Below are 24,019 nucleotides of genomic sequence, written 5' to 3'. Positions count from 1 at the left end.
TGGTATTGCGTTCATCCCGACCCGAGTCGTCGATCGATCACTCTGAGTTGAAATGAGTTCTCATCAACCCAATGTTTTAAAAACTATATCTTTTAAATTTTTAAAAATTAATTAAGATCAATTCAGACCAAATTAGCAATTTAAAAACTTGTCATTCTTTTCCAAAATTACAAATCAACCCATACAAATCATCCATTTGCGCGAAAAGCTTTTCATTTCAAATCTTAAGTTCTCGCTCTTCTCTCTCTCTCTCTCGGGGTCTACTCTCCCTCTCAACAATACAAACAACAACTACTCAATATATTGCTCAACCCTTCAAAATAGGTCGATTTTCTTCCCATTTACGACTACATATAGTTATTTTTGTCGACTTCATTCCCGCTTGTATCCTTCATTTTCTCTGTCTTCGCATGTAACAGAGTTCGAGAAGAGTTTTACATTTGTTCTTTATTCTAAAAAAATAGGGCTTTTTAGTTAATGATGAAAAAGAAGACTTATAGTTGTATTATCTTCGAGAATGGGTTAACAATTTTGAGTTTTGATGCTAAAAAAGTAGGAAGCAACTTAGAAAACCCTAATTTTTCTCTCAGTATTTTATTGACTGTCGTGGTATTGTTGGATGATGTTTGTGGTGTTGTTGGTGGCTGTTGTTGGTGGTGTTGGTATTTATATTTTTTTGCGGTGGTGTCGGTGGTCTTGGTGTTGGTATTGATGGCATTGGTGGTGGTCTTGGTGGCATTGATGGTGGAATTGGTTGTGGTGGTGGTCCATCTGTTGCAACGGACGGAAGATCTGTTGGGAGATATTAAATAGGTCTTCAAACAGATTCTCTAACTGTTCCAACTGATGGATTATCCGTTGGAGTATTTTCTTGTAATGTGGTGTAGAATAATTTATTGAACTTTGTCCACCTATTGCAACAGATGGAATATATGTTGGGAGATATTAAATAGGTCTTCAAACAAATTCGGGTTCCCCATCTGTTCCAACTGATGGGTTGTCCGTTGGAGTATTTTTTTTTGGTTATGTGGTAAAAATAATTTATTGAAATTTATCTCACTTTTTTTAAAAAAATTGTGCAGACATCAAATGCAATGTATTTTTCATTTTTCTTTTGTTTGTAGGATCAACTTCCGATCACCAAACAAAAAAGGCTAGAGTACAGATAGATTCGGAGGAACTTCCAGAACAATCTCAGTCAGGGCAAAATGAAGCTGAGGAAAGTGATAACTCCTCCTCACCAGTGGGGCGTGAAATAATATCGAAATTCCAGCATGATTTTATCAAAACCATTAGTATTGACAAGTTTCGAGTTGCGATGCCAATGAATAACTCTAAAGCAGTATTTGGTGATCTTGTACTTAAATGTCAGTTGGGAAAACTTTTGACGAACTTAAGAGTATTATGAAGAAGGAAAACATAGATGAACTTTTTAAGAAGAGCTGCTTTGCATACTTTCTTGAGCTGTCTGGGCCCCGCTCTCTCTGTTTCCCAATGATCATGGTATATGGCCTTCTCATGCACAGGATCATATATGTGGGGGATGATGAAGGTCTGAAAGAGGGCGAAAAAAAGATGGATGAAGTCTGGATCAACTCCTGTGGCATGCCGATTTGTTTTGGATTGAAAGAGTTTGCCATTGTGACGGGCTTGAGATGCGATTATCCAGAAGAACCTCCCATCAAGAAAACACCCCACGAAGGGTCCAACAAATGCAAGGTAAAAAAAGATGGGTTGTTGGGCATTGTTGGACCTTGCTACAAAGTGGAGGATTTGATGGCGGATCTAAAAAATAAAGACATACCAAAGCATACAGGGAGAAATTGTGCTTAGTTTGGTTTGTCCATTCCGTTTTATTGGCAAGAGACGTCAGGAAAGTCATAGAACGTGATTTGTTGGCGCTTGCTGATGATTTTGAGAAATTTAACGATTATCCCTGGGGATACGACAGCTACTACTTGACTGTTAAATATTTACTGAAAGAGCTAAAGCCAAAGACGACCACATTATACGGCTTTCCTTGGGATTTCATGGTAAAATTAATCATTATTTTTACTCATTCATTAATTTATATTGAATATACTTGTTTTTTTTTTCTTGCTTCCTGTTTACAATTTTTAGGCTTGGGCATGTGAAGCAATTTCTCTCCTCCAAAAGCATTTCAAGGATTACCCGGATAAGGTTTCTCATCCAAGGATCCTTAGGTGGTTAGCTGCAGTAGAGGGCAGCAAAATAAATATTAACGAGGCTAATCTCTTTAATCCTTCGGATGATGCAGTACGTCTTTTTTCAACTAAAATAATTTGCCTCAAACAGATGTTTCAATAATTATATAATTTTCATACACTTTTTAAATTTTGTATATATAGTTTATACATATACATATTTGATAGAACTATACAATTTCTATACATATATCTTATGTAGATACATATTCTATTTAATAATTATATCATTTTTATAAAATTTAATTATTATTTCTAAACAATAAAAAAATAGAATATTTGATCAGTTAAAAAATTTATAGCAAAAAAAAAATTAAAATATTTTTAAAAGGTCCGAATTGCCCAAGTTGAATACTGTATGTATTGTATACAGACTGTATCAGTATTGTATATGAACTATATATGGACTACACAGGCTAAAACCTAAAATAGGAAATGACTATAAAGCGAAAATAATATATCCGATTCAAATTTTTTGAAAAGTTTTTAAACCTGGGCTATTTATTTTTAAAAATATTGTAGAATGTTCTTTTTCCTTTTTTTTTTAAATTGCATGTCTGGATGATGATCAAAAGACATGCAAGTTTTGACTTTCTCGATTTGCGCTTTTTTGTTAAAAAAATGGCACATGTGATTTCTTACCAACGAGGTAAATTTGGCTCCGATAAATGATATAACCATAATCGATTAAATAAAGAAAAATATATTTTGATAAATATGATTGATAGATATAAATATATTTTATATATTCTTAAATTTGTTGATGAAAATTCTTAATTATTTTCACTTGAATTAATTATTTTATTGAATTTGGTCTTTTTAAAAAAATTACGGAATTTAGTTAATAAGAGGGTTTTGTGTAAAAATTTAAAGATTGGGGTTATATGTAATAATAATGGAAGTTGAAATTGGAAGTGGAAAAAGGGGGAAACAACAAAAAAGTTGTTTTCCATTTTCGGAATTTTATTCCGAAATTGTTTTTCAAAGTTTCTTGGCCAAACACCATAATTTTTAACTCCAGAAAAAAGGGAAAAATATTCATGGCCAAACAGGTCCTCAATATTTTTAAAAATATTTTAAATTATGAATTATTATAACTTATAATATTTTTTTTTTAGTTTCTAAATAGGTAAATTTTATTTAAAAAGTTTAGTATAAAAATAATGAATAAACTAATTAGTTTGAATATACTTTAAGGTGTTTCTCGTGTCACCCAAGCATATTTGACTAATTGTTTCAAACATTAGAAACTGAAAGGTATTAGCACTTTCTCATTAGTTGCTGAGTACTTGTATAGTCCCTTTTTCCTTTTTGATATATAATTGGACGTAGTTGACTCCACACAAAATCATGCTAATAATAGTGTGCTTCTTGAACAAATATTAGATTTCACCAACTTCACAATAATCTAAAAATTAAGACATAACTTTTCATAGCAGATTGAATGAATGACGTTAGCAATGTAAAATTTTTTATTACATTATCAAAAATTTGCAAGGTCTTAATCATTTACATGGATAAATAGTCTTTTAATATATTTGTCCTTATTTTCCAACTTTGTACACATATTTATCCCTTGAGCATGTTAATTCCCCTTGTTCCCCTTATAAACAATACTAACGAAAAAATCACGAGTAACAAAAGAAGAAGGTAACTAGAAGAAGATGAGATAATAGACCATTGAAGGTGAGATGAGAGAATATAGACTAAGTCAAAGCTTCAACATCATTTGCATAATCTCTTTGGTAGGTAACTGCTCCCATTTAACGTGTTTGCTTAACCTGAATCCCAAGGAAAATCCACTATTTTGTTGGACTATAACTTCACCTCAGGCCCAAGTCTAAAGTCCGTGACAGAGTTCATAACACGACCCACCATAAAATGGAAAAAATACATAAAGTAGTATACTTAAGTATTAAATTACAAAAAATAGCAACACTTTAATCAAATTACATTTATAGCATGTGTATTTGTATTTTTGTAGCAACAGTTTGCAAAAATACAAAATACATATCGATCATAAAGGCAGTAAAAATCATATGTATTTGTATTTTTGTAGCAACAGTTTGCAAAAATATAAAATATAACTTGTAATATTATGTAATTATGAAACTGTTGCTATAAAACTCATAATTAAGGGGATAAGTATATTATTTTTGAATTTCATCCCAAAGATTTTCAAGAAACACAGCTAAAGATCTTTTCTTCTACCCTAGTGTTGCTGGTGATGGCTCGATGAGGAAAAATATACCATGTAAAAACATAAAAACTCATGAGAAAACTCAGTTTGATTTTTTGGTTCAAACTTCTTGGTTGAAATAGTGAAGTCTACAAGTATATGATAGTAAAGATGATCTCAGGTTACATCATTACAAGGTAGGAATTAAAGAAATCCAATTAGGTGTAACTATTCCTAATTGATATAGGAGTACAATGTAATCTAATTAAATTATTCCAAACAACGTTCAATTTTGCCACTATGATGGAAATATGGTGTTTAGGTGATAGGAAATTAAAGACCCTTGGCTTTAAGGACAATACATAAATTAAGAAAAGCAAACATTCTCCGAATACAACAACACCTAAATTAGCTTGAGAAACTATCCAAGAACTCTTTATCAGTTTCAAGAGAAGCCATGAAGTCAGGTAAAAGACACACTTCCAAATCCATGCCACCATCACCTTCAATCCCTTCATATAAACTCACTTTCCCATCAAACTTATGTGCATATCCACTTCTAAGTGCCATTCCTTTTCTCAATCCAAATTCATTCCCATACATGTTAAATCTTGGAGAACTTCCCATCATAATGCTACTAGGATCAAAGAATCCCAACTGATAAATCATACCACATTCCAATTTCTCAACCCATTCGCGTATTTCTTTATTGTTATGATTCACTACAGCTTCATGCAGTTTCCACGCTGCCCATCCAAGGTTGTTCTCAAGAAGTTCTCCTGCTGAGGCAATTCCTCTGACTGTTTGTATGCAATTTCCAAAATAGTTTTCGGGCAACGGAGGATCCAATCTTCCTCTGTTGTTACACGCCATTCGACAACTTGTCATGTGATCCGATGGGAATTTTCGAACCCTTGTTATGCATCTCCACATATGAGCCGACAAAGCTTGTAAAGATGAAATCTTGGTCGTGTTACATTCTTGATTGGCCTTAGCTTTGAGTTTCTTTAAAGATTTAGATGAGAAATGGAAGAATCTTTCCCTCATTTTCGGGGATTCGTGTCTACTAATGAATTGATCATGATGAGTATAAGGAATATTGATAATCGGACCATGTCCTTCTGGAAACCAATGGTTAAAATTAGGAGTTTTCGAAATGGGAATGAGCTGTTTTTGCCCATTATTGGCTTTGAAAACTTCAGAAAAACTGTTAAAGAAATGCCAATAAGAAGTACCATCAGCTAACACATGGTTAATTGAGCAACCAACAAAAACTCCATCAATTAGTTCAGTAACCTGAATAGTTAACAGAGATAGTTCATGCCCATCATGGTTAATTGCTCTATCATGATCAAAAAATGATTGGACAATTAAAGGCACATCTTTTGGTGAAAGTATATCAGAAACAGTTAAATCAAGATTAGCATGAATAAATCTTGCACCAGGGCTATTGACACAGTCAATATAGACACTGTAAAGAGGGGGATTTTCTTGTTTAAGTGTTTTAAATCGACCAGCTAAAGGGTAAAAATGGACAAGGGTAATTGAGAGGGAATCTTTAAGTTTTTGCAAAAATGAATCAAGTTGAAAAGATGATGGCTTAGTGAAAAGGATACCTTTCTGAATGTATTGCACTGAAAGCATGGCTAAATCCCATGATGATAGATAAATTGGTTTTTGAGATTCTTCTGAATTGTAAAGTGGCTTGATGAAACAATCTGAAATGTGTTGAACAGTTGGTGAAGAAGCCATTCTCTTTGTTTCGTTTTTTGCTTTGTTGTAATTGTAGTATGAAATTTGGTTGTTATAGAGCATTTATTAATGCTTACTTAGTCCAACTGTTACCTACACCGTCTCACCAACCTATTTGAATATATAACATATTAATTATTATTTTTTTTGTTATTTTAAGTGTTAACTATTATAATTTATAATAGTTTTTTGATATTATAATTTACTATATTAAGTTGTTAGCTAATTTATAATGCTCTTTCTGTTCAAATTTTTGTAGTAATGATAGTCAATTATATTTTAAAAATAATTTAAGTTTTAAATTATCATGATTTATAATAATTTTTCTTCTATTCCAATTTAAGCGACACTGATATAATTTTGATGTCAATCAAATACCACGATTGAAGTAGCAAAGTAGACATGTCTTAAATGACTCATAATAACCAATTAGAAGTGATGTTATAAAAATACTTATGAAAAAATCTAAGTAGACCTCATATAAGATGTCAAATTAATTTAAAATATTATTGAAGTAATTTATTATTTTATGTCTATTTTATTTTTTTAATAAATATTATTAATTTTTTAATATCTAGATGATCTCTAATAATTAATTAGAAGTGATATACTAAAATCACGGAGCAAACAAACAGATCACAAGCTGATATGACAACGGAGTGAAGTCTACTTGAGCAGTAGGTTTAGAATGGTACCTTAAATATATTTTTAAGCCGTTTTAGTCTTTTAAGTTCGTAAAAAATGAGCACTTTTGATCTTCGACATATATATGGTTAATAAAATAAGCGTGAACTCTGAAAAAAAGAATAGGCTTATCATGAATTTATACATGGAACTCTGATAAAAAGAATAGGCTTATCATGAATTTATATTTAGAAGTATGGGTGTGCATCGGTCGGTTCGGTTCGATTTTACATATTATCGATTCTATCAGTTTATCAATTTTTGGTTTTTAAATATGCTAAGCCAATAACCAAACCAATAAGATATTTTTTATTGACTTTTAGTCCTTAACGGTTCGATTTTCGATTTAACCGATAAGAAAATACTCATAAAATATAAATAGTAGTAACTAACATGAAAAATAATCGAATCTTAATTGCAAACAAAAATCCTATATAATGTATTTTAATTTACAAGAATCTTCTTCAGGTTTGAACTAAATGTTGTTTGGAGAAATTAAGAGTTTGTATAATTGAAATAATAGGTTTGTTAATTTGTAGAGATTAAAGAGAAATATCTAATAAGTATATATATATATATATAGTCTTATTGGGTTATTGGTTTACCCAATAACCCAATAAGAAAAAATCGAACCGAACCAATAATTCAATAATTTTTTTTTATAAAATCATTAAAAAATCGTTAACGCAATAATCCAATAATAATAAATTAACAATATTTTTATCGATTTAGTTTATCAATCGGTTCGATTTTTGTACAGCCCTATTTGAAGGTGTAGTTGTAGTTTTTGTTAATTCTGGTATATTTTTGATGTCTTATACAGCTTTTTTTGAGTTAAACAATTTTTGCTATATTTTACTTTATTTTTGGTGTTATAGTTTTCTAGATTTGATGGGACTTACTGATATTTCTGGTCAAGTTTTTTTTCCTTACTTTCACAATTCCTAGACAATCTAATAATCAAGATTTGTTAAATATTTGATAGAAGTTTCCTAGTACTGTTTTAGTAAACCTTTTTCAATACTTCATATAAAAAACTTTTTTCAATACTTCATATAAAATCTAATACTACTTAATTTTGTTAAATATTTGACGAAGATTTGAAGCGCTCATTTTCGACAAACTTAAACTATCAAAATTGCTCACGATTACATTTAAGTAATCATGTTGAACCTATTCTAAAGACAAGGGAACAATTTTGTCATTCTTTTTTTTTTTTTTTGTAATATATTTCTCCTCTAAATAGGTAGATAGACGTCGGTAAAATCTAACATTTGTACCAATATCTTTAATAAGACGAGTCTTTGAAGTGTAAGCATCAAGTTCTCCAATTACAGACTAATTGCAAAAAAATAAGTGAGGTTTGAATATTTTAGGTATTGGTCGAGTCAACAAATCATATTGGACTAGTTGTTTCTAACATAAGAAATTCAAAGGTTGCACCTTCTCAGAAATTGCAGAGCATTTTACATTACTATCAAATGGGAAATTTAGAATTTGGATTTTATGAATTTAATCTTTTAAAATTTTTAGTATTGAATCTATTTTATATTTAAATTAGCGTTCATATAACATTTATCACAATTTCAATAAATTTTTACACATAAATTTATATACAAAAGTTATGAATTCAATTAAATTCGTATCTATAGTACATCCCCACTGCACGTCTTTTGTCTTTGAACCTCTTCGCCGTCTTGGCTGGGGGAATAGATAATTGGAAGTAGTTGACTTTGACTCCACACAAAATCATAGTAATAATAGTATTTGATGAACAAACAATATAAGATTCACCAACATCATATATAATAATCTAAAAATTAGGATAAATAATCTTTTCATAGCAGATTGAATGGCGTAAGCAATTACATAATCAATGAATATAAGTTAAAATTAACAATAATTTTGAATCCCCCTCCCCCCTGAGCTACTAGCTAGTTTACAATATTGACTCGAGGTAGTTTTGGTGGGAAGAGCCATTTTACTACAACAGTTGTATATTGGTCCAACTGCTAACTCTCAAAAATTTCAAAAGTTAATCGATAATTTGATCGAGTTAAATTAAAGGACCAATACTAGTTCGTAAATTTTCATTTTTTGGAAATAAATATACACTCCATTAAATTTTTAAAGTGGAGAACATGTTGTAAAATCTTGTTGCACAATTGCGGAATTAATAGAATATCTCGAAAGCGAGGTGTGCTCTTTTAGTATAAACTAGGAGCAGGAACGACCAAGTTTAAATATTATCACAAACCAAACAAATTGAAAAGCGGAAGAAGAAACAAAAATGTTCACTGGCTTTCTACTCTTTAACCCAAAGCACAGATGATAAGTTTTATAGTCCAAAAATTTCACTGCCAACGTTCGCATGTTAAAGTACCTTTAAAAGCAATTTAGAGGAATTGACGATGAACCGTTGTCCAATAACTAAAAAATTAGCAGGCAACTCATTAAAATGAAAAGAGTTGTTGTCCAACGACCAATTAAATGCTATATTTTTAAGACATCATTAATAAAACTTTTTATTATCAGAACATACATGTTTGATTAATAGTTCACCTAATCACATGTGTGATTTCTAATTCAAGAATCATGAAAAATGCTAACTCTCAAAAATATCAAAAGTTATAAGTTACATAAAATTATCCAAATAGCGGTGTATCATGTATGCGTTGATTTAAATATGTACAATAGAGTAATTTATCAACTCCATGAAGCTTGGTTTGGTTCATTTAGCATTCGTTAAATTTATTAGTAGTATCTGTTGGGAAAGATAGGGGCACTATGAAAGAGCCCCATAGGGTAGCAACGGAAGAATACCCAAGTCTAAACTTTCTCTTCCAATTTGAACTAAGAGGAGACAAGCAAACCAAGCAAAACAAAGTAATATGGCAGCAACAAAGTAATATGGCAGCAAAAGAATTGTTGGGATTTTTGCCCCGATTTTCTTATCAAATTTTAAGTTTTACTTTTTCTTGTAAGGAAATAAAAGTAACCATAAATACTTTTACTTTTCCTGAAAGAAAAATATAAAACCTTTCCAGATTTGGCAAACCTCTTTCTTGCAGGAAAAGTTTTGAGCATGTATAAATAGAAGACCCCTCTTCTCATACAATAACATAGTAGCATCCACAATGTAGTCGTTTAAAGATCTCGTTTAGGGGGGATTTTCTCCCAATAACTTTTAATGTCTTTTTTATATTAGTTTTCAATATGTAGGTCACTTGACCAAATTACATCAATAATATGTTTTTAGTATGTTTTTCATTGTCGTCTGAATTACACTATGATAGTTTACAACTAATAACTTCCGCATGACGCCCTCTTGATTTTGAACCCAACAAGAATTACCACACAAATACGATAGGACAAGAATAAAGGCAATCACACAAGACATCAAATTTACGTGGAAAATTCTTCGGTGTGAAGAGTAAAAACTACGGGACCAAACCTCCACCATAATCACCAAATAGTTACAATATTGCTCTCCAAAATGGCCACAATACAAGTGTCAAACAACAAGGAACAATACATAAACCATAACACCAAACACTAGAGAAATAAAGGAGTGAAAGCATAAAAAATGCAGCTACTGTTCAGGAATGAAGAACAGGAGCTACAGGCCACGAAATCAAGCTCCGTTAGTTCCTAATCAAATATTGAGATGAGAGGAACAAGCAGTCCAAAAATCAGCTCAATCAGACAGAAAACGAAGCGAGAATTGCAATTTGAAGTTGACAACTGTGGCTGGAATTTAGGTGTGAAATCAGCTTTGTTTTTCTCTCTTTGGCTGCTGAAAAATTTCTTTTTTGTGATGGTGAATAAGACCTAAAAAGATCAATATATATGTCCCAAAGTAATGGGCCTATGGGTAAAAGTGGGTTGGTTCAAATTGGGCTTCATTTATCCACTTAGGAAGAGAAAAAGACCCAATAACCCAACAATTCTCCCCCTCCCAACTATATGGAGTAGACCGCTATCCTGACGATCATGCAATAATCTTCAAACTTTCTTCTTGGCAAAGCTTTAGTTATTATGTCAGAACCATTATAATCCGTATGAATCTTCGCAAGTTCAAGCAACTTAGAATCCAACACATCCTGAATTCAGTGGTATCTCACATCAATGTGTTTAGACCGACCATGAAATGTAGAATTCTTGCCAAGATGTATGGCACTTTGACTGTCGCAATGAAGCACATACCTCTCTTGAGCATAACCAAGTTCCCCCAATAATCTCTTCATCTAAAGCAATTCATTACAAATTTCAACGACAGCAATAAGCTCAGCTTCTGTAGTAGATAGAGCAACACATTTTTGCAACCTAGATTGCCAAGGCACAACTCCTTCTGTAAAAGTAACCAAATACCCTGAAGTAGACTTGCGAGTATCAACATCACCGGCCATATCTGAATCAGTATAACCGCAAAGAATAGGCTTCCCTGTACCAAAACACAAACTCAGACTAGAAGTGCCACAAAGATATCTCATAATCCACTCCACAGCATTCCAATATTCTCTTCCCGGATTAGAAAGAAAATGTCTAATAACACCAACAGCATGAGCAATATCCGGTCTTGTGCAAACCATTGCATACATCAAACTACCAAAAGCTGAAGTATAAGGAACTTTCTTCATATCTTCCTTCTCATCATCACTGGAAGGACACTGCTTCATGCTCAACTTGAAGTGCATAGCTAAAGGTGTACTGACAACCTTAGCCTTGTCCATGTTAAACCTTCAAAGTACTTTCTGAATGTACTTCTCTTGTGATAACCACAACTTCTTGGCTTTTTTGTCACGGACAATCTGCATGCTAAGAATCTGCTTTGCTGGTCCTAAGTCTTTCATAAAAAAAAACTTATTCAACTATTGCTTCAACTTTTGAATCCTGCAAGCATTATGACCAACAACAAGCATGTCATCAACATAAAGTGACATAATAATAAAGTCACCATCAGAGAATTTTTGCACAAAAACACAATGGTCTGAAGTAGTTATTTTGAAGTCCTGCTGACTCATAAAGGAACCAAACTTCCTGTACCACTGCCTAGGAGCTTGTTTCAAACCATACAAGCTCTTCGTCAATTTGCAAACATAATTCTCTTTTTCCTTGACTTCAAAACCTTTGGGTTGCTCTATATAAATTTCTTTATTTAAGTCACCATAGAGGAAAGCAGTTTTAACATCCATTTGCTCAACCTCTAAATCTTGACTTGCAGCTAAGCCTAGAACCACATGAATAGATGACATCTTCACAACTGAAGAGAATATCTCATAAAAATCAACTCCCTTTTTCTGGTTAAATCCCTTCACAACCAATCTAGTCGTGTACTGTGGAACTAGGTTACCATTTTCATGCTTCACCCAAAGAACCCACCTGTTTTTCAAAGCTTTTCTGTCTTTAGGCAGCTTAACCAAATCAAAGGTATGATTATCATGCAAAGATTTAATTTCATCTTCCATAGAATCAAACCACTTTTCTTTTTCTTCACTTTCCATGGCCTCATCAAGACTCTCAAGTTCTCCCCCGTCAGTCAAGAGTACATACTCATTAGAAGAATAATGAGATGAAGGTATTCTCTCACTAGTAGATCGTCTGAGATAACTCTCTGTAACATCAACAACTGATTGCTGATCAACCATATAAGCTTACACTGGAGCATCAACAACATCATGCTGGTCATTCTGAACATGATCATCATCTTCATTATCAACTTGATTTTCATCATCATGAAGATTTTCTTCAGGAGTAGTATTCAAAGGAACTGGATCAACATCAACTAGACTCTCACTACTCTGAGAATCAACCTTCTCAGCTTTATCAAAATCTTCAATTGTTTGGTCTTCAAAGAACACAGATCTCAACTTCTAACAAGTTTCTGCTCAACTGGATCATAGAGGTAAATTCATCTTGACCATAACCAATAAAGATACACTTTCTAGTTTTAGCATCCAACTTTGACCTTTCATCCTTAGGAACATGCACAAAAGCTTTACACACAAAGACTCTAAAATTATCAAAAGAAACATTTTTACCAGACTAAACTCTGTCAGGGACATCACTATCCAAAGCAATAGTAGGAGATAAATAGATAACATAAACAATAGTATTAAGTATTTCTTCTCAAAAGGAATCTGGCAGCTTAGCGTCTGAAAGCATACAGCTAACCTTCTCAACTAGAGTTCTATTTATCCTCTCTGCTAAACCATTCTACTGAGTAGTTTTTGAAAGAGTTTTCTGATGTCGAATACCCTGCTCTCTGCAATATTTATCAAAAGGATCAATATACTCACCATCATTATCTGAATGGATGCATTTCAATTTTTTTCCTGTCTGTCTCTCAACCAAGGCCTGAAAATCTTTGAACATATCAAGTACTTGATCCTTGGACTTTAAAGGAAATACCCAGAGTTTGCGTGAATGATCATCAATAAAATTTACAAAGTAAAGTGCATCACTATGAGACCTTACTTTAAAAGGACTATACAAATCAGAATGCACCAACTCCAACAAATCAAGCTTTCTTGAAGGCGAATGACTTTGAAAAGAAACTCTTTTCTGTTTACCGGCTAATCAATGAACACACTTCTTCAACTTTGCTTGTTTCACTTCAGAAAGTAAATTTTTCATAGCCAAACTATCAATCCCCTTCTTACTTATATGACTTAACCTTCTATGCCACAAATATGATGAAGTATCATTCTCCACCATGTTTATCAAGTCTCTAGAAGTAGAGCCCTGAAATACGTACAAGTTAGACAACTTATCACCTCGAGTCATAATCATCGAACCTCTATTACGCTTCCACTGGCTAGCACCAAGGGTGTTAATGTAACTCTCATCATCAAGGTTTCCTACAGAAATCAAATTCAAGCGAATATCTGGAGCATGTTTGACATTATTGAGAACTAGTTTGGAACCATTGTTACTTTTCAAACAAACAGTGCCAATGCCAAGTACTTTAACTTCATCATTATTGCCTATTTTCAACATTCTAAAGTTACCTGGAGTATAAGAAGAAAATAATTCCTTCCTTGGCGTAACATGAGAAGTAGCACCAGAATTCACAAATCAGCTAGACTCATCACGAACAAGATTGATGGCATTCTCACCACAAGCAACAAGAAGATCATCATTTGCGACAAGTGCAACACAATTTTCATTATCGCCTTTGTTCTTTTGCCGTCTCATATCTCTCTTATGCTTGTAACAATATTTTATGATATGCTCCTTTTTTGTTGCAATAGTCACATGTAACATTCTTCAATTTAGACCTCGACTTGCTTCTAATTTTATCTCTATCATTCGGACATCTGGACTTGTTTCTCCCCCTCTCTTCAGTAACCAAAACATTAGAGTGTGAAGATGAAGAAGATGAGGCCTGAGATCTTCTTTTCATCTCTTCATTCAAGACACCACTCTTAACATATTCCATAGTTACAACACCACTGGAAGCAGAATTAGTCAAAGAAACTCGAAAATTTCAAAAGTTATAAGTTACATAAAATTATCCAAACAGCGGTGTATCATGTATGCGTTGATTTAAATATGTACAATAGAGTAATTTATCCACTCCATGAAGCTTGGTTTGGTTAATTTAGCATTCGTTAAATTTATTAGTAGCATCTGTTGGGAAAGACAAGGGCACTATGAAAGAGCCCGACAGGGTAGCAATGGAAGAATACCCAAGTCTAAACTTTCTCTTCCAATTTGAACTAAGAGGAGACAAGCAAACCAATCAAAACAAAGTAATATGGCAACAAAATAATTACTACACAAATACGATAGGGTAAGAATAAAGGCAATCACACAAGACATAGAAAATCCTTCGGTGTGAAGAGTAAAAACTACGGGATCAAACCTCCACTATAATCACCAAATAGTTACAATATTGTTCTCCAAAATGGCCACAGAACAAGTGTCAAACAACAAGAAATAATACATAAACCACAACACCAAACACTAGAGAAATGAAAGAGTGAAAGCACAAAAAATGCAGCTACTGTTCAGGGATAAAGAATAGGAGTTACAGGCCACCAAATCAAGCTCCGTTAGTTCCTAATCAAAGATTGAGATGAGAGGAACAAGCAATCCAAAAATAAGCTCAATCGGACAAGAAACGAAGCGGAAATCACAATTTGAAGTTAACAGTTGTGGCTGGAGTTTAGGTGCAAAAATCAGCTTTATTTTTCTCTCTTTGGCAACCGAAAACTATTGTTTTTGTGATGGTGAATAAGACCTAAAAATATCAATATATATGCCCCATAGTAATGAGCCTATGGACAAAAGTGGGTTGATCCAAATTGGGCTTCATTTATCCACATAGGAAGGAAAAAAAAGCCAATGACCCAACAACATCGACCGACCATGAAGGCTTGATATAATATTTATAGATGTTTTATTCAAATACTAGTGGAAAGATATGGCGCTTCGCGCTACAATTAAGCCCTTGTATTTAAAGACTGTCCTAATAATAATTTTTTATCAGGTTGACATATTTTCATATTAGGTTGTGAGATGCCATATATATTCTTTTTTAATTATTGATACTTCAAGAAAAAAATACTAAATTGAGACGCTTAAGTATGAAAATCGAATGATATAACATCCGAACTAGAGAGAATCGAATAAAAGAAGATTAGAAAAGTAATGAAAAGAGCCAAAAATGATGAATCATTGGCCAAAAAACCATGAGCCAGTAAGTCCTATGAAAACTTTATAATAAAGTCTTGTTCTTGAAGAGTACATTTCTTGCATTTAACGAAATAGTTAATTAAAAATACTAATATCTATCTATTTATATTTATATATCATTCAAACTTCTATACTTTGTCAAACTAATTAATTTGGTAATCTCTCTTGATGGTTCTTCCTAGACCATTAAACTTCCTTCTTTATCTTGATAAACTTGTATCCAATTAAATTAGCTTTCTCTTTGCTAAATTTTACACTGTCATCATACTTCCTTCTTCATCTTGATGAACTTGTATTTGACTATTATTACACAAGAAAAAATTCTAAAGAATATTATGATCTTCATCAAAATGATGATTACCATATTGTCAAGTGAAAAAGATGTAAAGGAAAAAAAAAGGATAAAAAAAATACTAATAAAGAAGAAGAAGAAGGAGAAAATGCAAATAATTATTTCAACAACTCAACAGATGATTGGTATTTATAGATGGATTAATCCATAAGAATTAAGTAGAATGAAGTTGAGAAGACATGTAATTTAAGTAGAGAATGCAAATAGATGAAATTTTTTTTATAACTCATGAGATATTATTAGATATAGTAAATATGATAAGAGTATTTTTTAATTTAATTAATAAATAAATTGATTAATGAAAGAATGAATAATTTTTAAAAAAAAAGAAGAAAAAAGATAATTAGAAATGAAGGTCATAGAGAAGTGTAGCCTCCTCTATTTAGTTAGGAAAGCCAGAAGTCATGATATTTAGTTAACATGACCTTAGGCCTAACTGTCAGTCTTCAAGAACCAAGTAGATAATCTCCCATCTCTTGATCTGGGACTAGGAGAACATAGTCAGGAAAGAGAAGCCCATTCCTAATTGTAGTTTATCAGTACTTTCAAATACAATTTCATCATTGATTCATCTTTATCCCCTCAAAACCTTTCTATTAAAGAAACTTGAATACTTATACCATAGAACGATAGTATTTACATTTGAACTATTGGAGGATGTTTCAATTTGAGGCATTATTGAGGCTGTAGTTCAAGTTTTTACTGTGGACAACTATAGTTTTTTCTAAAAATTACACAAATACACAACTTATATTTTCAATATTACGAAAAATCTCAATTTTCTAAATATATTACAAAAATCCTACATATACACAGAATGCTATGTATATGTCATCTATATTATGTATATTAATAGGGAGAAAGAATAAAGTAATTAAAAAGGTAGGAAAGAGTGTAATTACTTTTAAAATGTAGGTATTTATGTTATTTATCCTAGTTTTTTTGGTTAATAGCTCATTCCAATCAAGTCCAGCCCAAATACCTGTTTAGGAAACTAAAATATCAAGCCCAAGTAGGCAGAAGGCAAGGGTCACTTGCTCTATAGTCTGTTCATTGAGCAAGACCAACATTTGGTGGGCTCTTTTGGCCCAGCTTGAGGGATTTAACCTCTTTAACAAATGAAATAAGAATGAGGTGCATTTTGCCAAGAACTAATATTTTGTCATTCTTTTGACTAATTAATCTCATATGAAAGATTTGCTGGATGTAACTGTAACTACTTCCTCTTTTCCTTTTTATTTCTCCTGACTTGGTATTCGCCTTGAGAAACTATTTATTTGGCGTACGTTTTATTAAATTAATCTTATTGATTATTTTTAGAAAATCAAAAGCTTGATTATTAGTACTTTATGTGATTACTTAATGATAATGATAATATTGGAAGAAAATTATAAACGTCTCTTGATTTGCTAAATTCAGATCTTCAGTTTATTGAGGACATGATCCTACATAGGAAAGTATCGAGATCAAATATTAGGATAAAAGGATGGTAAGTAGCTCATGCTGTCGTACTTTTATGTGAGAGTGGCGGGGGCTAGTCTTCTCTTCTCTTCTACTTAAGTAGTAGTATTTGTGTCAAATTTTATTTCCCAATTTTCACTACTACTGCTTTGTTTTGTTTATCTTGCTATATTACTGTTGTTATTTTCCTCCCAACCTTTCTTTGCTTACATTTCTGTTAAGCCGAGGCTCTATAGAAGTCAACCTCTTTTCCTCGCAAAGGTAAGGGGCGGGTAAGGTCAACATACATCATATCTCCACACACTTGTTGTGGCCCTAGGTTGGTTATTGCTGTCATTGCTGCTAAATGAATAAGTAAAAAAGAAAAATTTATTTTTATTATGAGGAACGTGTAAAAGTAACGGAGAAAATAATATTATCCTATTTTCTTTTTATAGAAATGAAACAAAAGAATAAAAAAAAATATCAATATTACCAAGTGGTTAAAAAGAAGTGAAGAATTATGAAAACAAACTAGTGCTGTTTCCCATTTGGATGCATGAGCTTTAATTTTGTAGTAGAGGGACCTTTATAGCCTTTTAAGCTTTAGGGAGTAAAAAAGATGAGTATTCACCAAATTAATTCAGATATGTTTGGCGGGAAAATGTACATGTTATAATTAAAGAATGTCCACTATATACTGAATAAGATACAAATTTGCATCAAATTTAAGTTTGTCTCTTTTTGTGAATTTTTTAAAAAAGGTTCATTCAAAAAAAAAAATACTTGGGAAATTGCATTTCTAACAATTGTTAGTGGGGAAAGAAAAAGACATTTGGACTTTGAGGAGAGTCAAGATGATCTTTTAACTCTTCTTGAGTTTGTGCACAACACACCACAAAAGGAGAAAGGGATTTGTAAAGAAAAGAAATTGGAAGCATATAGAAAAAGGGAATTATTGGGCACTAAAACAACAAAAGCTTAAAAAGGAGAGGAATAAAATGAAAGGGAAAGTTGTGTTTTTTTTTTTGTATTGGGAGAGGGATCTTTTTGTGCTATCAATTCAACTAATTGTTTTTGGTCTGTCATCCATTCATACCTGCCCCCCTCTTTACTCCTTAGTGATATATAGTTGCGGAGGTGAGCCGAGTGTGTTTTAACGGGTTCAACTGAACTTAATATTTTAAAAAGTAAAAAAAATATATTTTTCTTATACTTTGGAGTCGCAAAATAAGATGGACTAATAATTCCAAATTATAGCTGGGATGAATTTATATTGTGTTTTGTGTACCAAACGACCCCTTTATGATTAGATTTATCCTTCACTAGAAGTTTGGCTCAATTAATACTTGGCTGCTAAACTTTTAGGGGTCGTTTAATAGAGTGTATAAGAATAATATAAAATATGATATATTAATAATGCTTGTGTTAGCTATGCTTGTATTTTTTCTTATGCAGTATTTGGTTCAATATATTAAAAATAACATGAATTACATAATTTCTAAAAAAAAAAAAAATTTTTTTACATACCCTCAATATATCTGTTGGAAAAGATGTGAAATTTTTTTTTAGGGATAATAGTGTCTTTAAGCATGATAATGCATGCATTAGATCCATTGCATCACTAATACCATGGATTTCGGGGTATTAGTAATTTATACACACCTCAATACATAATAGAGTATAAAACTAATGCAAGTTATACATAAAGTAAAAGGATATATCAAATAAGGTACTACTAATACACATTAAACTAATATATGCATTAACTTTCTAATACACTCTACCAAACGACTCCTTATGTCCTTGTTCGTTAACGTTCCAAAAATTGGTTTTGTTTGGAAAGGAAACGAGTTCATTTAACAAGGACTCAATTGAATCAAACTTTTAAAAGCGGGTAAATCTAAGTCTTTTCGGAAAATACAAGGGTAGATGTGAATATTTTTCCTATATAAAGTCTAATTAATACCAATATTCGACCAATACATCCAGGACCAGTTTCACTACTATACTTGTCGTTGAAAATATAATTAAATAATAAGTTTGCTTTGTTTATAATTGCTCAAACTCTTAGATGAGATGATCACATACTTCAATATGATATCAAATCATATAGAGGTCATGAGAAAAAAAAGACTTTTTACATGCTTGACTCATGAAATTAAAAGAATCAGATTCGCACGTGAGGAGGCGTGATTCACCTGTATTATGATTTGTTTTCCTCTTAACAAATCCAATTTGCACCCACTTTCCCATACACGACATGACAATTTTCTCCATGCGATCATGGGAATGTTACGATCATCCACAAACTCAAGCTCTTTTTTCTAGGGAAGAAAAGAAAAGGAAAGCTAGAAATTGAAATAAATACACTGTAGATCCATAAAGTCATGACCTAAGATAATAAAAAAGATGCTTTTGTATAAAACTCTTAGTTGGGGGAATAATTAATTTTCAAGAATAACAATGATGACTTCCTCCAATTTCACCACTTTCAATTTTTCACTTTATTTGGCATATGTTAAAAGGGTAAATAGCCATTTGAACACTAGTGATATCGTCCTTTCCCTTTCCATCAATTTCCTACCTATAAAGGCTTCCAAACAAATTGAAAACCTTAGGTATATATATTTACATATGTTTAAAAGGAGTTTCTTTGTTAAAAGTTGTTTGGGCTTTGAGGATGACATTTCATCTGTTTTCTGTAATAATTATAGTTATTTTTCTTTTCTTTTTTTGCCATACTTCTACATGAAATTTGGTACCACGTGTCATGGCCTTTTCAACTTGCCGACATCAACATGTTTGTCCTTAGATAGACCTTTCATGCATCATTGGTAAATTTGGTTCTCATAAATTACTCGAATTGTTTGATGCAATTCCATTCAATGATTTTTATACATGTTACTCCTAAGATAGCCTAGTGCAATTGGGTACTAGGAATTTAAACTAGGTTTAGTAGGAAATGCAAGTAATATTCTTTAGTCAAATGATATTTACTTCCCCTTTGCTTCTTAAGATCAAGTTGTTTAATTGTTGAAGCTAAATTCCCCTTATTAGTATGTAGCCGAAGTAAAGACCAACATGAAATCAAAGTCAATTGTTTCAACAAAGAATTTATATTTAAAAATTATACAAAACATATTAAATTATAATTTTCTTATAATTTAAATCTTGAAAATTTAAAAAATTCCACATAAATTAAGAGATAGCAGATAATTATAAATACAAAACAAGAAAAGCTTATGGGTTCAGGAAGTCATTTCTAATTAGATTTGGTCATTTGGAGGTGGTCATTCCAATTATTTTGTCGTAGACCGAATTTCCTACTATTCTAAGAGTCTGATCATGTTTGAGTTACTTGATAATAAATAACTAAAATAAGCCTACGTGTTAATAAGCATTTTAAAATGTTTTTTTTTTTTCAATTTGATAAAGAAGTAGTAATGTGTGTGGATAAAAATACTGAAGTTGATGGTAAGTAATCAATGTGTTGTAAGAACTTATTGGCTAAAAATATATAAAATGAGAGTGATCATCTTATGACTTTTGACTTATAAGCGCGGTACTTAAATATATTTATAATATATATCAAACACGTAAATAAACTAAAATTGTTGATAAAATAATTTGACCTACTTATAAGTTTAAGGAACATGAACCCCCTCTCTAACAAAAGGAGGATATAATAAATTACGATATAGACATCAATGCTCTTGAAATTACGTTACGTTCTTTTCTAACTTCAATTGTTTCTTTAGTCTCGTACCTCTGAAATTATAGTACTCATAAGAAACAATGGAGAAAGAATTAAAAAGAAAGATGCAAGAAATTTGAAGGCAAATTGCTAACTACTTTCTTTTGACAAATTTGTTTTATATTGTCTGTCCTTTTGGAAAATTTATTAGGTATAGTGATGTACGTACTCAATGATGAACAACTGAAGTGGACACCAAAAGCAGTTCTAATAATTGAGCAGCAGCCCCAGTTAAGTCTAGGGATTTAATTTGCAGTTCCTTGTTCGGATATTTTTATACTGACCATGTACACCTCCATTTTTTTTTTCTCTCATTTGGTTTTCTATATATGGTACGTGCCTCCATCTAATTCGAAATCAGTGAGCGTAAGGCTTATTAGAGGGGAAAGCGCTTTGTAATACCCACTAGGATTTTTTTCATCTCGAATTCAAATTTAAAGATTTTTTATTAAGAATGAAAAAGTCATTTCAACATGATTCTTAGTTCATGTGAAGTTAGGTCCATTTTAAAAATAAAAAAATAAAAAAATGGGGAGTCTTCTATATGGAGTATTAGAAAGAGGATTATTCTAATACTTGTATTCTAGATTTGCAACTAGTAAGATTTGAACTAATAATCTGTCGTAAATCTAACAATTTTAAAAAGCAATAGAACTTTATATCAACCATATGACATCAATGAGATGCTAAGATTTGTTGTATAGCTAGGATACTGATGTTGATAGGATATTATTAGAGTATTAGTATTCCTCCCCTCACAAAATAAGTGTTATCGTAACAAAAAATTTTGTTAATTAAGAAATTAATAAAGAATAAGTATGTAGTTTGTAAACTATTGCCATTTAATAAATTTTTATTGAAAATTGAACACTAATAAAAATGAAATTTAATGATATAATTGAAAAAATATAATAATTTTTATCTTAACACTAAAATGAAGTATTGGCTTAAAGCAGGCAAGACAATGTTGTCCTCCTGCTGCTTTAATCCGTGATTTTAGTACATCATTCATAATTAATTATTATAAATTATCTATGTATTAAAAAATTAATATTATTTAATAATAAAAAATAAATAATCATTTATGACATGTCTACTTCAACTGTTTTAATTCGTGATTTTGCTATATCACTCCTAGTTAATTATTATAAGTCATTAAAATATTTTAAAATTAATAATATTTAATATATAAATAATCATTCATGACATGTCTACTTCAGTTGCCTCAACATGTGATTTTGTTATATTACTCCTAATTAACTATTATAAATCATTAACATATTAAAAAAATATTAATATGTAATTAAAAAAAAAATATTTATGACATGTCGATTTCAGCCATTTTTACTAGTAATTTTAGTATATTATCCCTGATTAATTATTATAAGTCATTTACTTATTAGAAAATTAATAATATTTGTAAGAAAAATAAAAATAGACATCTATGACATGTCTGTTTTAGCTGCTTAAACTGTTATTTTACTATATCACCCTAATTAATTATTATAAGTCATTTAAATATTAAAAAATTATAATATTTAATAAAAAAAATAAAATAGACAAATGATAAATTAACTCTTGATGTTTTATATTAACATGACGTCTTATGTGAGACCCACTTAAATTCTTTACACAAGTGTTATTTATAGAAATTTTGTTATACCATTTGTAATTAGTTAAACATTTAAGACATTTCTGCTTCGCTACTTCAATTATAATATTTGGTTGACTCTCGAAATTGTATCAGTATCACTTAAATATGAATAGAAGAAAAGGTATTATAAATCGCAATAATTTAAAATTTAAATTATTTTTAAAATATAATTGACTATCAACGCCACAAAAGTTTGGACAAGGAGAAAATATTATAAATTACAATAACTAATGGCTTCAAATAGTATATTACAGTGTGTGAAAAGTATTATAAATTACAATAGCTAACAATTTAAATTTAAAATATCTAAAAATATATATTAAAAATATAATTGATTATCTAAATTTTATTTATGTCACATAAATTGAGATCAAATGAATACGTAAAAAATACTATAGATCACAATAATCAACAATTTAAAAAATTTAAAAGATATAAAATATTTTACGGACTCTCGAAATTATACCACTGTCACTTAAATTTGAATGGAAGAAAAAATATTATAAATCACAATAACTAAAATCTTAAATTATTTTAAATATATAATTGACTATCCATATCATAAAAGTTTGGAAGGAGAGTAACATATATTAATTGCATTACATGCATGGCAAATATTATAAATTATAATAGTTAACAGCTTAAAATGTCTAAAAAAATTAATCAGTTATATATATATATATATATATATATATATATATATATATATTTTAAATAAAAATATTATAAATCACAATAATTAACAACTTCAAAAATTTAAAAGATGTAATATAAATGTTTGACTGTCGAAATATATCAATGCTACTTAAATTAGAATTGAAGAAAAAATATTATAAATATCAATAATTAAAAACTTAAATTATTTAAAAATATAAGTGACTATCAATACCACAAAAGTTTGGACAGGGAGAGTAACATATATTATTTGAAACTTACGTAAAAATTATTATAAATTATAATAGTCATATATTATTTGAAACTTACGTAAAAATAATTATAAATTATAATAGTTAAACACTTAAATATCAAAAAATATATTAAAATTATGATCAATTATCTAAATTCTATCTGTGTCACATAAATTGAAACAAAAACATATATATATTGAGTCAGTGCTAGCCCGTGCTAGCATGGGCACTCGGCATCTAGTCCTATATAATAAGTGGCAAAGAAACAGCTGAAGTAGGTTGCTCAAAGTCAATATGCCTGCTTCAGCTGTTTCAACTATGTTTTCACTATATTACCCTAATTATTATCCTATATAATAAGTGGTAAA

The 24,019-nt window shown here is 30.8% G+C and overlaps 1 protein-coding gene across 1 annotated transcript; it reads right to left on the bottom strand.

The window, feature by feature from the left end:
• Positions 1 to 4,495: 4,495 nt before the first annotated feature.
• On the bottom strand, positions 4,496 to 6,273 carry LOC107867173 (uncharacterized acetyltransferase At3g50280). The gene has a single exon (XM_016713307.2). The coding sequence runs from the start codon at positions 6,217 to 6,219 to the stop codon at positions 4,813 to 4,815; it is 1,407 nt and encodes a 468-aa protein (XP_016568793.2). The 5' UTR covers positions 6,220 to 6,273; the 3' UTR covers positions 4,496 to 4,812.
• Between the last annotated feature and the right edge of the window lie 17,746 nt (positions 6,274 to 24,019).

This window comes from Capsicum annuum, chromosome 4, assembly GCF_002878395.1.
Source record: "Capsicum annuum cultivar UCD-10X-F1 chromosome 4, UCD10Xv1.1, whole genome shotgun sequence".
Lineage (NCBI taxonomy): Eukaryota > Viridiplantae > Streptophyta > Magnoliopsida > Solanales > Solanaceae > Capsicum > Capsicum annuum.
Note: the sequence above shows the minus strand (reverse complement) of the source record. Positions and strands in the feature narration are given on the sequence as shown.